The 18,659-nt window shown below is 36.1% G+C and overlaps 1 protein-coding gene across 1 annotated transcript in view; it reads right to left on the minus strand.

Moving 5' to 3' along the window:
• The window catches only part of rngtt (RNA guanylyltransferase and 5'-phosphatase), a 152,146-nt gene that overhangs the window by 85,446 nt on the left and 48,041 nt on the right, over window positions 1-18,659 (minus strand). Inside the window, exons 9-10 of the mRNA XM_051104502.1 lie at window positions 14,579-14,714; window positions 10,674-10,745 (exon numbers count right to left, since the gene is read on the minus strand). Of these exons, the coding sequence (XP_050960459.1) occupies window positions 10,674-10,745; window positions 14,579-14,714 (208 nt within the window). The remainder of the gene's footprint in view (window positions 1-10,673; window positions 10,746-14,578; window positions 14,715-18,659) is intronic.

The following is an 18,659-nucleotide window of genomic DNA, read 5'->3' on the forward strand; positions in this document are numbered from 1 at the left end:
ATTTTGTGCGTGTTGACCACTGACGCATTGAACACACTTACCACAAGAGACCCCGGTACTATTTTCAGACATCTGTGCCTCCCAAATCAGCTTTTCCTCTATTTCTTCTTCTAAAGCTCATGACTTAACATACAGCAGAATGAGGGGTGTTTAGTGCCATGTAGTGTGTTTAAAGGCAAAGACATTGTGTTTGAACACCAGAATGGAAAGCATCCCTGAGCCTTAAAAGATTAGATGCCAGATGGCAAATCACGGCAAAAGCTGATGCTATGTCTCTGCCTCGCTGGCTGTCCAATAAGATCTATGTGGGGCAAATTCTCAGTTTAAGGAGGTGGAAGTTTTGGAAGACTCTAGTCCAGCCCAAAATATCAAGGGGTGTTGAGGTGCTCAGTAGCCAGTACACTAGATATCCATAAATGTTGTATTCTATGCTTTGCTGTCTACATGTAGCATTTGTCTGTAAAATAATCAGTTTTTATTACATTAACAAGCCTAAACTGTGTCATCACAGCACAACAGTACGTTACTGAAGTTTTTACCATTTTCAGATTAAACCATCCCTAAAAGTTAAAAAGCAAACTGTGGTTGGTTGTGTTACATGTCACTGAGGTAATGTCTTCCTGTCTAAGTGGGTTGTTCTCAGTCAGAATAAGCTACAAAATAGATTTTATTCAGTAAGTCAAGGGTCTGGATAAAGCATACTGTTGCAGTTGAGACCAGTTCATTTGTCTGAGTCAAATAAGGGCTGAGTCCAAGTCAAGACCAAGACCAGAAGAAGGTCAAGTTTGAATCAAGAATGGGACCAGAAGAAGTTTGATCTTGAGTCAAGTCTGAGACCAGAAGAGGGTCTAAGACCAGGTCAAGACAGAGGCCAGAAAAGGGTCAAGTCTGAGTCAAGAAAGACATCAAAAGAGGGTCAAAGCAGAGTCAAATCTGAGAACAAAAAAAGGGTTCAGTCCAAGTCAAGACCATAGCCAGAAAAAGGTTGAGTCCGAGTCAAGACAAAGACCAAAAGAGAAACAAGTCAGAGGAAAGAGTGAGACCAGAAGATTTTTTGTCTTAAAGTCAGTTAGAAAGGGTAGTTTCGTCTAATTTGGTTGGTCAAACTAGTTCTTAAGACACAGATTTAACATAGTGACCGTGTTTAAGGAACTGGCCCCAGAAAATGGTCATTTCAGAGTCAAGACCAAGACCAGAAGAGGGACGAGTTTGAATCAAGACTGAGAACATAAGAAGGTTGAGTCTTATTCGAGACCAAGACCAGAAAAGGGTCAAGTCCGAGTCAAGACTGAGAACAGAAGAGGGTCAAATCTGAGTCAAGACAGAGATCAGAAGAGAGTCTAGCCCAAATCGAGACCAAGACCAGAAGATGGTCAAGTCTAAGTTAAGACAAAGTCCAGGAGATTCTAGTCTGAGTCAAGATAGACACCAGAAAAGAATCTATTCCGAACCAATATCCAGACCAGAAGAGGGTTGAGCCTGAGTCAGGACCAAAATAAGTACATTACTGAGTCTGAGTCAAGACAAATACCAGGAGAGGAATAAGTCTGAGTCAAGACACAGAACAGAAGTGGATCTAGCCTGAGTCAAGAAAGAGACCAGAAGAGAGTCTAGTCCAAACCAAGATCAAGACCAGAAGAGGAAGGGTCTGCGTCAAGAAAGAGAACAAAAGAGTCCTAATCATGACCAAGACAAGAAGTGAGCTAAGACAGAGACCAGAAGAGGGTTGATTCAGAGTCAAAACTAAAACCAGAAGAGGGTCTAGTCCAAGTCAAGACAGAGAACAGAAGAAAAAAAAAAAAGAAAAAAATTATATATATATATAAAATCAAAGTTTAATACATATGCACAAATACTTGCTTTTTATTTAAATCGATTCAGTTTTCTGCAATATATGAGAGTAGCTAACAGCAATGACAACATGAACAGGTACAAAGAAAAATATTAGAAATTAAATTTGATAGCTCAGGCCTGTAATTAAAATGATTTGTTTGTTAGACATTACTTTGTGTTAATCTTCGCTTTCAGGCAGCTACTTAGAGATAAAAAGCAGTAACTAGTTTTTACTTTTAATTTGATTAATATTCCCCAATTACCAGTTTTGAAGGAATTTAGTAAATTCCCATTTGTCTTACCCCAATATCAGTAATTAAAGCAGCAAAAAGTTTATTCTGCACTGTATTTAACACGGTGTGTAGTGCATGTGCTCTCATGGGAAACACCAAGGTTTAACAAATAAATAAAATTAGCCAGCATGACACCACTGTGTTAGTGCACGTGTCCAGTATGTGCATTGTTTTTTCCATAATCAGCAGTATCTGCAAAGACTGATAATGTTAACAAAAGGATACTATGTCAGGATCTGGAACACTCTATGTGATAGTGATGCTAGCAACAGCAAGAAGAGATATTTTAGTAGCTTAATTCATCTGGAATTTTACCATCTCCAACAGTGACCGAGTGCACCCGTAATGGCTTGTACCAGGCCATAAAATCCATCAAATTCATTAGCAAGTGCACAAATTGTTACTTGCGCTAAGATGAACAAATGGCTTCCAAAAGCTCTAAAATGTAACCTGCTAGCCATGTAAACATTTTTTTAAACTGTCTTCTCTTTTTTTTTTTTTTAACTGTTTTCTCTATTCCAGTGTTTCTGTTGTTCTACTGTTCAAGTTTAGAAGCACAGTGAAGTTGCTGAAAGAAACCAATTCTTCAAGGCTGCATTGAACTGATTCAAATCAAAGGCTGATTATAAATGACTGTTTCAAATAAATTCTGTTCTTCAAAAAAATCTTCTTGCGCTGCACAACCATCCTCAACTGTGCTAATATTAAGCACCACAGTACCAAATTAGCATATTTTAATGATTCCTTAAGGGTGAGATGATACAATGTTTTCTTAAGAGACTGGAGTAACGGCTGCTACAAATTATGCTTTGCCATCACAGGGAAAGATTGGATTATAAAATAAAGTATTCTGAATAGTAATATTCATCATTACCAATTACCAATGTCTTTGATTGTATTTTTGATCAATTAAGTAGCATACTCAAGCAACAATATCCTTAAAATTATGAAAATGTCTTAATGAGTCTTGAGATGTTCAAACAGAATGTGTTTTAGTATTCCACTGCACTGCGTTTCCATTGTTTTCTATGTAAACACTAGAAGAACACCTTTGACTGTTGTGCTTGTCTCACATCAAGGTAAAATCTTAAGAACTTTTGATAACACTTTAGTATAGTGTCCACATCACACTATTAACTAGTTACTTTTTAGCACACCTATTATTAACATATTGGCTGTTTATTAGTACTTATAAAGCACATATTCTGCATGACCATATTCTACATCTCTAATCCTACCCAACACCTAAACTTAACAACTACCTCACTAAATATTAACAAGCAGCAAATTCAGAGTTTATTAAGGTGAAAGTCGTAGTTAATGGTTTGTTAATACAGAGAACTGGACCTTAAAATAAAGCCTGACCAAACTTTTATTTCCCATTCAACTTCCCCACGTCTTACATATTTAAATGCAACAGTGTATTCTGTTTAAATCGCCCTTAAGTATTTCTGTAAGCTAATATGATGCTATGATTTTAAACCCATCATTATTTTTGTGGCACTGCACATACTCTTATGCTCTCCATGATGTTGCTCATGTGCAGATGACTCAAGTTTGATTCTGACTCTGATTCTGATTCGGTGTCCTTTGTCAACCCACCCCATGTTCATATCACTTAGAACTTATAAAGGCACCTCCTAATACAAAATATGAGTAAACCGTAGGAGTGTATCTCTTAATGAATTTTCATTCGAAAGTTTGGGGTCAGTAAGATTAGTTTATGCTCATCAAGGCTGCATTTATTGGATCAAAAATACAGTAAAACCAGTAATTCTGTAATCAAATAAATTGTAAAATGTAATTTACCCTGTTATCAAAACTGAATTTTCAGCATCATTACTCCAGTCATTAGTGTCACATGATCCTTAAGAAATCAAATATGCACTAGAAACATTTCTGATTATTATCAGTGTTGAAAACAGTTGTTCTGTGTCATGTTTCTGTGTTTTTGTGGAATATTGTGAGTTCAAAAGAAGAACATTTGAAATTAAATTTTACTTTATTTAAAACTTTTTAGTGTCACTTATGAATAAAAATACTATTTTATAAATAAAAGTCGCTATTTCCAATATTCATCAATTACTGGCTTGACTAGGCGAACAGAAAAAAAACAAAAAAAAAAACACCTCACATATTAAATGAACTGTTCACCCAAACATTAACATTCTGTTATCATTTACTCACCCTCATGTTGTTCCAAAACTGAAAGAAGATATTTTGAAGAATGATGATAACCAAATAGTTAATGACTTCCATAGTATTATTAGTATTTTTCCATACTATGGAAGTCAATAGGGACCAACAACTGTTCGGTTACAACCATTTTCTAAGCGGTTTCTTTTATCTTCAAGAAAAGAAAGAAAACTCATGCAGGTTTGTAACAACTTGAGTGAACAATCCCTTTAAGGCATTGAAGTGTTATTGTTTTAACACTTATATAATAGTCATTGTCTTTTTGGATTATTACCCATAATATCCTCAGAAACACAGGTGTCTTGAGGGCCACAGGCACGGGAGGGCAGCTTTCAGTTTAACTGAGCTGAGTGCTCAAAAAACTGGCTTCAAAACATGTTTATTTTGATTCAGACATGACTGAAAACAGTGGTATCTGAGTGGGTGACTTGTTAATGTTTTAAGTTTTCCATTCATTTCCACAGATCTGTTCAGTTTGACTCATTCAGGATAATTTACGGACCATTAGCAAAGAACATTTTGGCAGCAATTACTCCACTGACAGTATGACAGAGCCATCAGCCAATCACAGCATCGCTTCCTCTCCAGTAACTTCACATCCGTTATAGGACCTCAGTGAGAACGCAGAGAGCTCACAGGAGGAAAATAAGATGCCTCTGAAATTTTAACTGGTGTCGAAAAATGACTGTTTTACTCACTATTTGATCTCATATTTTTTATATTTGCTTTTTTGTAGTGTCAATTATTTTCTCATTTGAATTTTCCTGATTCACCACTGCTATCCTTTCTTGGTGAAACACCCCTACTCAGAAGGCAGAGGAACAGGCTCTGTGTTGCAAGATTTTGAAGCCTCAACATGCTGTCTAGGGAGGAAGCTCACTAAGTTTTAGAAAAGAGTCACAGAGACATTTAAAAGACATCAAATCTGCATATAAATGCCAGTTCTGTCAATGTGACCTGGTACACGACTATCAAGAAGATCTGTGAGAACAAATGCCATATCAAATGCAATATCCCTAATGAAAAAGCAAAGCGAGATGCAAGTATAATTTTGGAAACACTGATTCATGAGAAAGCAGTGGTGCGGTAGTGCCTGCCAAGCCCAACAGGACAGACCTGCAACAGGCCAGAAAACAGCAGGGGGCTTCATGAGACCTCCAGGAAGTCTTGGCCGAAGAAAGAGTAAAGTGACGGTCCTTTGCTTTCATACCATATGCCACACAAGTCCAAAAACACACGCTTATTTCTTCACATTACAGGAACTGTTCTCTTTATATTATCCAACAACATTTGTACATTTACAAGTACGCTTGCATGTTTTGACAAAAATGTCCTTTACATTTAGACAATCAACATTTTCATTCAGTTTTGTCTTTTACTGAGATTACAGAAACAGAATATAATATTTTTTGTAATATTTCAATAATTCTAGTTTAGCCAAATTATGTGTCAAAATTGAACACACCAAAATGTGAAATGTATAAACATTTGTCAAGGATGCATTTGACAAGGATTCATTACCTTGATCAAAAATGACAGTAAAGACATTTATAATTTTACTAAAGATTTCTGTTCCTAAAAAATGCATCACGACTGTTTTCAACATTTATAATAATCAGAAATGTTTCTTGAGCAGCAAATCAGCATATTAGAATGATTTCTGAAGGATCATGTGACACTGAAGATTGAAGTATGATGCTGAAAATTCAGATTTGATCACCGGAATAAATTGCATTTTTAAATATAATCAAATAGAAAACATTTATTTTAAATCACAATAATAGTCTACAGTATTACTGTTCTGATTGTATTTTCAGAATCAAATAAATGCAGCCTTGGTGAGCAGAAGAGACTTCTTTTAAAAGTGTATATTAAAACATATATATACACGCAGGTGATAAGCACGCAGTGATTACCGGGTTCAAGCGCTGTAGGTATTTACGCACATAAGAAAAAAGGGTAACACTTGATTTTACGGTTTCTTAACTAGTTGCTTATTAGCATGCAAATTACTAGAATATTAACCATTTATTAGTACTACTTAAGCACATATTAATGCCTTATTCTACATGACCTTATTGTACATTAATTCTACCCAATATCTAAACTTAACAACTACCTTACTATTAATAAGCAGCAAATTAGGAGTTTATTGAGGGAAAAGTCGTAGTTAATAGTGAATAAGTGTTGCCTATTCTAAAGTGTTACCAAAAAAAAGACATTACATATTATTTAACAAGCCTGTAGTCACCTAAATCAATTATTAAAAAGCATTTTTTTTGTCAAATCCAGTGATTTACCACAGAAATATGTTTTTTTTATTATTACATTTATGACTGTGGTCTGATCTCCCTAAAAATTTTTATGCTTGTTTAGAATCACCTGTCGCATGTGATCAGCGGGTTTCATGAAGTTTTGAGTTTTCCTTTAGGCTTTATAGACTTTTGGGTATATTTGGACAGACCCCTTTTCTAAAGGACCCCGTTTCTGCTTTCCAAAGGGTACATTTCAACATGTTTTTGATAGTTATTGACCTAGAAAGTCCAGAGAATTGCACTGCAGTGTTTTTTTCCGGACTGAGCGAAAAACCTAGGACTAATTCGCAAAAGTAGGTTTTTCACATCTTCTCAATCATTTAAAGTGCTCCTATTATGCCTTTTCAAATATGACGTTTCATGCAGTGTGTCATGTAGCTGTATGTGAACATAAACTATCTGCAGAGTTGTGAAGTCTGAACGACAATCATCATGAATTTTAATCTTATTCTGTTACGGCTGCACGTCACGAAGTAACACATTTGCATAATGTCCGTCCACATTCTATGTCGCGACCAACTTGCCCTCCCACAAACACAGTAAAATTTCCATGTGGTTTACGTCATGTCGAGAAGACACTGTATCCTACACTGTGAGAGTAAATTTGTTTTATATTCACTTCCAAAAGATTAATCTACAAATGATCAGTGGTTAATGTTAGTTTTTTTCAACAACACCTCAGCAGCACAATTCCAATCTTTTGTCATGTTCCCGTCATTTTACTGATGACTGCTTTTCCAATCTCAGGGAGTACAATGCCAGATTCACCAAACGTTTGCTCTTAAAAGAAAAGATAAATCAGTGCTCAGTTTATTTGGAGCGGCTTGCTCCTTTGAACCTCTACCTGTAAGTATGATTAATAATTGATGCATTTTCTAGCAATTGTTCAAAATATGTAGTTGTGTAACAGCCCTGTACATGTCTTGCTAACCAGCTAAATCATGCTTCTGTAGTTCTGTTGTTCAGCTGTGGGTCTGAAAAACTGGAGTCTAAAAATTTCTGACAGCTTGACTGTCTGTCTGTCTCATTAGTTGGAGTAATGATAAAGGGTGGCGCATGACTTTACACAGCGTAATGCATTATACAATGTTGAAGTTTACAACATGGAGGTGTGCTCGGTTCACTTACATAGTAAATTTAGTGAATTTACTTACAAAGTAAATTTTGAGCACTTTCCATGGTAGTCCGTGCTAACTTGTCCATCAGCAACCTCAACCGTTTCATCGCCAGACTTTGGCTCAAATTGGTAAGGTAAAATCAATGCCATCTTTTCTATGTACTGACAAGTATCCAGGGCCGTCATTCAGTTATGGCAATGGGCATTTCATTTTCAACAAGCGCTGTACACGGTAGACCAATCATAAAGGACTGTGCCATCTGACCAATCACAGCAGTGAGGGCTCACGGAAAGGAGGGGTTTAGAGAGACTGATTCTTCGAACTGCTTCGCACGAGTCATTTATGAATCAATTAGAAATGAGGTAAAATTAAATCTATTTTTTTGAGAAAACTAAAGTGTTTTTTGACCTTGCATACATGTAAACCTGTTTTAGGAGACAACAATATTAGCAACCTTTAAAATGGCATCATAGGAGCACTTTAAAAAATGATTTGATTGACAGCAGTGGTTCTAAACGCAAAGTTGTTCAGGACGAGGAGGTCTATCTTATGATACGAATATGTATGTGCAGACAATGTACAATTCATTTAAGCCCTCAAAAAATGTCACACCGCCCGCAGTGGCCGATGTCTTTCAAATTTCTCACAGACCTTTGGGGCTGAGAGTCAAACAGGCTGACTGAGTTTCGTTCGTTTCATCTTGTAACTTTGTCTAACAGAGGCTCAAACTTCATTGGCCTGTACGCAAATGTCCCCATAGACACTTTTGGCTCTTTGGATCAAGACCGTGCACAGCAATTTTAATGTTAATAGGACAAAGGGTCACCTAGTTCTAGGTATTTTTATGTTTTTTTTTCCTCTTATAGCGCTACCAAGTGGCCAATCTCCGTGATTTTTTTCTGTGAAAAAGCTTGAGCTCTTACACAAGTGTGACAAGTTTGGTGGAGATATCTCATTCCGTTCAGGAGTTATAGGCATTTAACTAAAAGTGGCCCTGTCCCTTTCAAAAGTTCACCTTTTTGAGAGTTACTGATATTCACTCTCCAGAGAATCTTTCTGCCCTGGTTTGTTTCCAATCGTGCAAGAAACTATGACTATCACAAAAAAATGTAAAATACCTCAAAATTTCACCAAGCTCTTGGTTGAATATGAGGTGTTTCGTCTGACATGAGCCAAGGATTCCAACGACATAAGACACTTGAGTCTTCGAGTGACAGTTTAGGAGTTCTAAGTGATTTTGTACTTTCGATCGTTGCAGCATCGATTGGGGTGAGCCCCAGTCACGTTGTAGGTGGTGTGAGTACTACCATTCCTCCATTCCTGACTTACGGTTTGGTCTTATCAGTTTTACGTGGAAATCGCTCATTCGTGACTATTCTAACAATTACAACATGGTTTCAGCGCTACGCTGAAAAGTTTCCAAACTTTCTGACCCCAAACTTTTGAATGGTACCATATATAAAGCTTTTAAGGACAAATAACCATCAGCTATTTTTAATGTTTGAAACTCAAAAAGGCCAAAATGGTATTTCACTAATTAAAAAGATATTTTTCTGTTGCATAGGAGAAGTAAAGTTAGAGCAAGTGGAGGGACACAGCCACTTCTAGTTTGCTAATCGATTCACAACACACTCAGAACGAGGACAGGCAGCATTACTAATGCTCAGAGCATCTAAACACAGCAAACTCCAGGATCTCCCGCATGCTGTTTGTCAATGAGAAGTCCTGCAGTGCTCCACAAAACAGTATTTTAGGAAACATCAGCATTAGTCTCTAATATACTCATATTTTAAATAAAAATGTAATAAATTCAGCTGATGACACGTAGTGCGTATTCGAGGCCTATAACCGAACTGAATATTAGTCTTTCGGCACATCATTGGACAAGCTCAATTAATGTGCCGTCTATATTTACACACGGTTCGCCTGCAGCATCAATCTTAAAAAATGACAGATCAGAGCTGCATTTTGGAAAAATGGTCCTTTCAGTATGGTAACCAAGCAAGACAAATCCAAGCGTCCTGTCTCAAATGCAGACTGTGTTCCACGTGATTGCCTGGATTTATTTGATGGATACCGCACTTCAAGGAGCAGAAAATGATGCAAGAAAATTCAAAGATATACTCATTCCCTCCCAAAACTAAGATGGATGTGAATTATGATTCGAAAAAAATGAACTGAACAACATAATTTATTAGCATCCAGTCCATATGAAATCAAAGCTGAACCTATTTTGTCCTAATACTCATTCCTTATTATGAATGATTTAATGCTGCAAGTAAACAATAAATAAACTTACCTTAAAGCTCCTCTTATGTATTGTAAAAAGTGCTATACAAATCTAATTTACTTTAACTCTATGTTAATCTACAAATAGAAATTCTGTAGAATATTTATGCAGCACTTTGATAGTGACTTCTATAGACAAGCTTTAGAAAGAACAAAATATGCACCTGATGTATGTGATATATTCCACATATTCTGAAGAAAAACAATTCAGCTGAGAGGAAGATTATATAGCGGAAGATTTTTAATAAATTCAAGTCTGCTGTGTCTAAAGGTGGCATTTTTTTATGTAACATTCGTGTATTAAATCCGAGAGCTGAAACGAAGGAGAAGATGAGTCGGAGAGGGAGTAAAATAGTCATATGAGCAACATTTATCATATTTTTATGGTGCTTTTTAGTTCTTTCCGGAGATGACGGTATCTGACATCAAACATTTCTTTTTGTGATTCACAAAAGTTAGTCATAGAGGTTTGGAGAGACATGACGGATGATAAATGATGCCATGATTTTCAATGTTGGATGAAACACCTCATGGTAATTTAGCATTAGTGCTAATTCCAAAAGTGATTCTTAATTAAATAAAGAAAAAACAGGCGTGTGTTTTTGTTATGTTTACTGAAAGGCACTTACGTTAAATTTAATGATGTCGTAGATGAGATATCGTGGGACGGGCTGCCCGTTCACTTTGTCGATAATCATCTCCTGCAAAACAACATGATGACAATAAGAAATACAGATACATTGCCCATAAATCCAGCTTATAAAGATTAACATGATGTATGTAATTAAAAAAATTCAATATTTAGCATTAAAGCTAACACATGGGGTCCAAATGTCTGAGAATGAACAATGAAATCTGTCATGCTTTTTATTTAAACCCGTATATTCAAAGATTTAGTATTTTCAACAGATTTATACAAAGAAAAGGCTGCAGAGAGTAATGAATAATGAATCAAGACTGATCTGTGAGCTGTACTCAGACGACACTGATCAGTGACCTTTACATTGGTAAAACATTTTTGTGGAAAAAAACCTTTATAAATGCACAGGAAAAAAAAATAGCAGCATGGATCACTTGCAACACTTCATAGTTCATGCTTTTTTATGTTTAATGGTGAAGTGAGAGTGATGAACAGCTAAAGGTGTGTTTGGGCATCCATTAGAGGTATCCATTGTACCATCATTCATTTGTTTTTTGTTCAGTCTATCAAATATTCATTTTGTTCTTGATGTGAACAGATCATTCACCTGCTGCTTTGGAATCACTGTTAGTAAGCACCTATGACACATCAAAGAGACATTACTATTAAAAAAAATTAGTTGTAAGGCATTTTTCACTGATGTTCTCACACTTCTGGACCTTCAACATTTTCAGTCATTTCAAGTTTAAATTGAGTGTTTTGGCATATACACACTACCAAACTCCTCTTAGAGTGGCCTGCAGCAATAAAGATTTATCTTAAACATAGATTAAGGAAGTCCACTTCCAAAACATGATGTCTTCCAAGATGTTCATGTCTTTCTTTCTTCAGTCATAAAGAAATTATGTTTTTTGAGGAAAACATTTCAGGAGTTTTCTCCATATAATGGACTGATATGGTGCCTCGACTTTGAACTTCCAACATGCAGTTTAAATGCGGCTTCAAACGATCACAAATGCGGTTGTAAATGATCTCAGCCGAGAAAAAGGGGTCTTATCTAGCAAAATGATTATTTTCATAAAAATAATACAATTTATATACATTTTAATCTCAAACGCCCGTCTTGTCTTTCTCTCTCTGAACTCTGTGTATTCTGACTCAAGACAGTTAGGGTATGTCGAAAAACGTATTTTCTCCCTCAACTTCAAAAATCATTTCAAAATCATCCTACATCACTGCAGAAGTACCAACCCAGTGTTTACAAAGTGAACATGCAAAGAAGATCAAACACCCTTAACAAAAAAGGTAAAACAGCGATATAGGACAATTTCAAAGTTGAGGGAGAACATGAGATGGGAGTTTTTCAACATACACTAACTGTCATGAACCAGAAATAAACAGAGTTCAGGCAGAGCAAGACAAGATGAGCGTTTGGCATTAAAAAGTATATAAACTGTATTATTTTTATTAAAATAACCAATCGCTTTGCTAGGTGAGACCCTTTTTCCTCGGCTGGAATCGTTTACAACCACATTTGTGATCGTTTGAAGCTGCATTTAAACTGCATTTTGGAAGTTCAAAATTGGGGCACCATATCAGTCCATTATATGGAGAAAAATCCTGAAATGTTTTCCTCAAAAAACATAATTTCTTTACGACTGAATAAAGAAAGACATGAACATCTTGGATGACAAGGGGGTGAGTACATTACGTGAATCTTTGTTTTGGAAGTTGTCTTCTCCTTTAAGTCATGATTCATCTAATAATTAAAATAATCACATTCACATTAAACCGTTAATTTAATTGTGGTTTTAATTTTAAGATAAATCTAACTTAACTTTAAATTAATTAAACTTGAATGAGAATCCTTGCGTTTTCACTCTGATTGAAATCTCAGTAAGGGATTATCTTCAAACTCGCAGCTGTGGACAAAACGGACATAACTGGACAATTAAAAGTGGAAGACCGAGCAAAGGCACACAGAGCAGGCCTCTGAGATATAATTCCATTTATAATAAATACATACATCAATTATTAAACAGACGGATCAGGGGACTCATCTCTGGTGACATGAACTGGCGGTACATTAGAGGACAGATTTAGCATGCATGGGAATGAGAGATGGAGGAGCTCACACTCACAACGCTGACAGCTGATCATTACTGTGCTTTGGGAATATGCAGGACAGTGGTCAAAAACACATGACACAGCCGCTCTGTGAACCACGCCACACGCTCATCATATTATAAGTGTTCATTCATCTTTTATTCTGCTTATTTGGTTCTATTAACTGATACCGTTTTTTCATGGCTTTTGAATTATTTACCGCTGTGACACTTCTGAGCCTGTTATCCACACATTCACACATTTTAGGCAGATTAGATTACTAGATTTTGATTTAAATACGATAATATTGTACATATTGACATAAAAATATAAAGAGTAAGAAAATATATTTCATTTGTTGTCAATCAAAATAAAAAATGTACTATAACAAATTAATATTTTATTTGTTTACCTGCATATTCATGTGGCTATAACCAATGTAAGAGAACCAATGAACATGAACATTTGATACTAAAATATTTATTTTAAAATCTCAGGGGTACTTCAAGTAAATATATTAGGTAAAAGAGGATCAGATGATAAAAAAAGTGTGAATTTGTGCAGTTTAACGTGTTTGAAAGACAAAAGCCTTCCAAATACAGAAATACATGATTAAATAACCTACAGAGTAATAATTAAAAAAAAAAAAAAATCAAGAGTAGTGCTCATGAGTAGTTGATGCAATGTAGAAAACACTTCTTAAACCTGAAATGATTTTTGGACATCAGTGGTCAATTTGCTGTGTCACCACATGAAAAAAATGACTGGTCTTTGTGTGAATTTGCAGAAATTGGGTGTAAGCAGTAGGCTATTTTAAAAAAAAAAAAAAAAATGAAAGATGAAAAAAGGGAGAATCAATAAATTATTAATAATTTGTGTTATTGGTATTGTGTAAATGATATGCCATTATGTAATCCTTAAAAAAGTAACCGTAGTCCAATTACGAATATTTTAAAATGTAATGTAATCTAATCACAAATACTCAACTTTTGGAATCTGATTATTTAATCTAGATTACATGTAATCAGTTACTACCCAGCTATATATACTTCTTTTTTTTTTTTTTTTTTTCTTTTTTTTAAGTTTATCAAAAGTGACACTACAAATGTTACAAATTTTTCAAATAAATGCTGTTATTTTAAACTTTCTTTTAATCAAAGTATCCTGAAAAGTTTTCACTTCATGTTTTCTCTTAAAATATGAAATTTTGAAGGATCATGTGACACTAAAGACTGGAGTAATGATGCTGAAAATGTAGCTTTGTGTTATTTTAAATTGTAATATTTCACCATATTCCATCAAATAAACACAGCTCTGGTGAGCAGAAGAGACTTCTTTTTAAAACAAAAAACCTTACTGACCTGAAGTTTTGAACAGTGGTGTACAATGTCTATAATTAAGTTAAGCAATGATGATACTCATTAATGAAACGAAATCATAACATTTTACTGTTTACTGCAATAGTGAATAATCAGAATGAATTTGTTTAAAAATGAAAATATTTAAAATTAACTGGTGCAACACATCTTAATTAACTGCTTAATCAACTGCCTAATTAAACCTCTAATTGAGAAACCCAGCCTTGCTATTCAAGGCTGCAGTTCAGCTCATGATGTTCAGATGATGAGACAGCAAGATCCTCTTTAACATTTAACGATACATTAGCTCACAACACAGGCTTATTACCTCATGTAAACCAAACCTGTGAGCATCCATTAAGTGTAGGAATAGAGCACATCCTCTCTGTCTAACCTGATTAACTAGCTTTCAACACATCTAATAACTCACCCCATCCAGAAGCGTGTTGGAAAGGTGGATGCGAAGATCCTTCCGGAAAGGAAACTCGAGGTTGGCTATTTGAAAGACAGAGTTGTCTCTGTCGATCATATAGACGTCGTCTTTTCCATCTATCAACATCATGTACCTGTAAAAACACAAGAGACAGAGATCATGTTTAATTTACCCCCATCCCAAACAACTCTATGAGGGTTTAGGATATTTCAGTTCAGGTTTTGCCAGTAGTGGGCACTCGTGCAACATACTGACGTGAATCCAAGTCAATGAGATGGAGGGAACTTAGTGAAGGGAGGGCATAAAAAACACAAGTGGAACACAGCTTAAGTTACATTTCAATAGGCCAAATTGATGCTGAGATATGACTTCACGTCCCGTTCTTGGTTGTCCTTGTTAAGGTTGTGTCAATTCGGCACGGATCTCAGTACCAAACTTTGCATGGTACTTTCTGTGTGATTTTATATTACTAATATTGGTAAAAACTGGACAAGGTTTGTAATAAACATAGTTAAAAGAAACATTTCAACATCTCAACATGGCAGTCAAACTCTTGAGTGACGTTTCAAGGAGAATCATGTTAAAGTCAATCTTTGGATTGATGATTACGCGGAAGGGTTGGTATAGAGACCACATTGGGGACCCTTTGAAGACCCTAGAAAGACCATCAAAAACAAAGAATTTACTAAGAAAGCAATGTTACAGGTAAACGATGGAGGGTCAAAAAGCACTGACTAGAAAATTTTGTGGCTGCAAAATGAGAAAGAACAAGATGTAAACAAGTGTCCAGATTTAGCAGCTCTTGGCTGTTTATGAGCAGAAATTAGCAGCTGAAAAGAAAAGCACTGATTGAGAACATACATCCCGGCGGCATCGACACGGCAGGAACTGATGAGCTGCGATGATGAGCAGCAATGCCTCGTTTCATGCGGTTCACTTCCATCAGAAAAAATTAAGATAAATACGTTTCATAATGGGTATAATTAAACAGAAAAAAATTAATCAGGTGAGGTTTAGACTGGTGAAATTTAGCGATCACTCTAGAGGTGCTCTCTTCAGTCCTGTTTCCAGCATTCAGTCACGGCCAAAAATATCAGCACCTTGCAATTCTGTCAGAAAATGCAACCCTTCTCTCAGAAAATTGTTGCAGTTGCAAATGTTTTGGTACTCACTTTATTTTTTTGTTGTTGTTTGCATTGGAACAACACAAAAAAAACAGAAGAAAAGTCAAATCTGATAAAATTCCACACAGAACCACTGGACAAAATTATTGGCACCCTTAATTTAATATTTGGTAGCACCCCCTTTGGAAAAAATAACTGAAATCAGTCACTTACACCTCTTTCTTACACCTCTCTACTGGAATTTTGGACCACTCTTCTTTTGCAAACTGCTCCAGGTCATTCAGATTTGAAGGATGCCTTCTCCCAAATGTTGTTTTGAGATCTCCCCACAGGTGCTCTATGGGATTCAGATCTGGACTCATTGCTGGCTATTTCAGAACTCTCCAGCGCTTTGTTTGTAACCATTTCTGAGTGCTTTTTGAAGTGTGTTTCAGCCATTGTCCTGCTGGAAGACCCATGACCTCTGGTGGAGACGCAGCTTTCTGACACTGGCCACTACGTTGCACCCCAAAATTCTGTGGTAATCATCAGATTTCATTATACCGTTCATGCAGTCAAGGCATCCAGTGCCAGAAGCAGCAAAGCAACCCCAAAACATCTTTGAACCTCCACCATGTTTGACTGTAGGGACTGTGTTCTTTTCTTTGAAGGCCTTATTTCTTTTTCTGTAAACAGTGCCATGATGTCCTTTACCAAAAAGCTCTACTTTTGTCTCATCTGTCCACAGTACGTTCTCCTAGAAGGATTGTGGTTTTGTCACATACGTTTTGGCAAACACCAGTCTTGCTTTTTTATGTCTTTGTGTCAGCAGTGGTGTCCTCCTGGGTCTCCTACCATAGCGTCCCTTTTCATTCAGATGGCGACTGATAGTGCAAGTGCTGATAGTGCTGAGACTGTTGTACCCTGTGTCTGCAGATCAGCTTGAATTTGTTTGGAAGTTAATCAGGGTTCCTTATCCACCATTCGAACAATCCTTCGTTGTAATTTTTCACTAGTTTTGCTCTTCTGTCCACGTCCAGGGAGGTTAGCTACAGTGCCATGGGCTGTAAACCTCTTGATGATATTGCGCACAGTGCACACAGGAACATTAAGATCTCTGGAGATGGACTTGTAGCCTTGAGATTGTCCATGTTTCTTCACAATTTTTCCACTCAAATCCACAGACAACTCTTTACACTTCTTTCTTTTCTCCATGCTCAATGTGACAAACAACACAAAGGTTGAGTCAACTTTTCTCCATTGTAACTGGTTGCAAGTGTGATTACTATATTGCCCACACCTGTTACTTGCCACAGGTGTGTCTAAATACAAATTACAGGAGCATCACATGCTTGAAAAGCAATCATTTCTTATCATTTTGACAAGGTGCCAATTCATTTATCCAGTCCATTTTTGAGTTCTGTGTGAAATTTGCTCAAGTTTGACTTTTCTTCTCTTTTTTTTTGTGTTGTTGCAGTGCAAACAAAAACAATAAACACGTGAATACCGAAACATTTGAAACATACCGAACAATTTTCTGAGAGAACTGCAAGGGTGCCGATATTTTTGGCCATGACTGTAGATGCTAAATTTAAGACGATCAACTCTAAAACCAGAATACAAACAGGACTCAAAGAAAAAGGAGGCTTTGAGAAAGCAGGCTGCTAAAAGGAGAGAGGAATATAAGCTGTATCAGGATGTAAAATAACCAGAGCAAATTGAATGCATGAAGGATATACCGACAGGGCATGAAAATCAACGCTTGGATGAAGCTGCAGAGGAGATTTTTATTCCATAAAACCCTTACTTTCAAGGTTTCTATAAGCTCAAATGGAGCCTTGTGCATGTACAATGACAGCACTATTAACAGGTGCAGTCACATTAACAAAATTTCATGGGCAAAAGAGTCCATTGTCTACTGTCGATAGTGTAGTGATGTATGACATTCAAATCAAGCAACTTTCTGTTGGTCAATGCAGCATATTTGCGTGAACAACGATCTTTCAATCTCAAGTTAAAGTCCTGACTGTGTGGATTCCTACTGAAATTACTCAATTTAGAAAATTCACTGAACACTGGTAAATGTGACTCCACCTTGAGACCATGTGCAGCTTTAAGAAAACGAATGCTGAATAGGTCGTTGAAATCCTCATGTTAGGCTGGATGAGCCACTAAATATACCTGTAGAGAGTGTCTTTTTTTCTTAACAGACTAGAAACAGTTGAGAAGGTACACTCAAAAATATTCAGGACTAAAATTTGTGATTTATATACTTTTTAACCTCCTCCAACTTTAAAATCACCCTACATTGCTTTTACCTTTTTTTGTAAAGGGCGCTTGACCTTCTTTGCATGTTCGCTTTGTAGACAATGGGTCGGTACTTCTGCAGCCGATGTAGGACGATTTTAAAGTTGGAGAAGAAAATGAGATGGGAGTTTTTCGACATACCCTAACTGTATTGACCCGGATTACACAGAGTATGCATGCACATCACAGAGTTAAACAAGACAAGCATTTGAGGTTAAAAGTATATAAAGCTGCATTTAAACTACATTTTGGACGTTCAAACTTTGGGGCAAAATAGAAGTCCACTATATGGAGATAATGTTTTCCTCAAAACACATAATTTCTTTACAACTGAAGACAGACAGACATGAACATCTTGGATGACAACAGGGTGAGTACGTTATCTGTCAATTTTTGTTCTGGAAGTGGACTACTCCTTTAATGTGATTCATATTTGTCAGTCAAGCAAAAATGAAACGGGTACACTGTCATTCAAAACTTTGGGATCAGTAAGACTTTGTTAATATAGTTTCTTATGCTCATCAAGACTGCATTTATTTGATTAAAAATAGAGAGAAAAAGCAGTAACACTGCGAAATGTTATTACAATATAAAATAAAGGTTTCTATTTTAATATACGTCAAAATATAATTTATTCCTGTGATGCAAAGTTGAATTTTCATCAGCCA

Source organism: Labeo rohita, unplaced genomic scaffold (genome assembly GCF_022985175.1).
Source record: "Labeo rohita strain BAU-BD-2019 unplaced genomic scaffold, IGBB_LRoh.1.0 scaffold_73, whole genome shotgun sequence".
Classification (NCBI taxonomy): domain Eukaryota; kingdom Metazoa; phylum Chordata; class Actinopteri; order Cypriniformes; family Cyprinidae; genus Labeo; species Labeo rohita.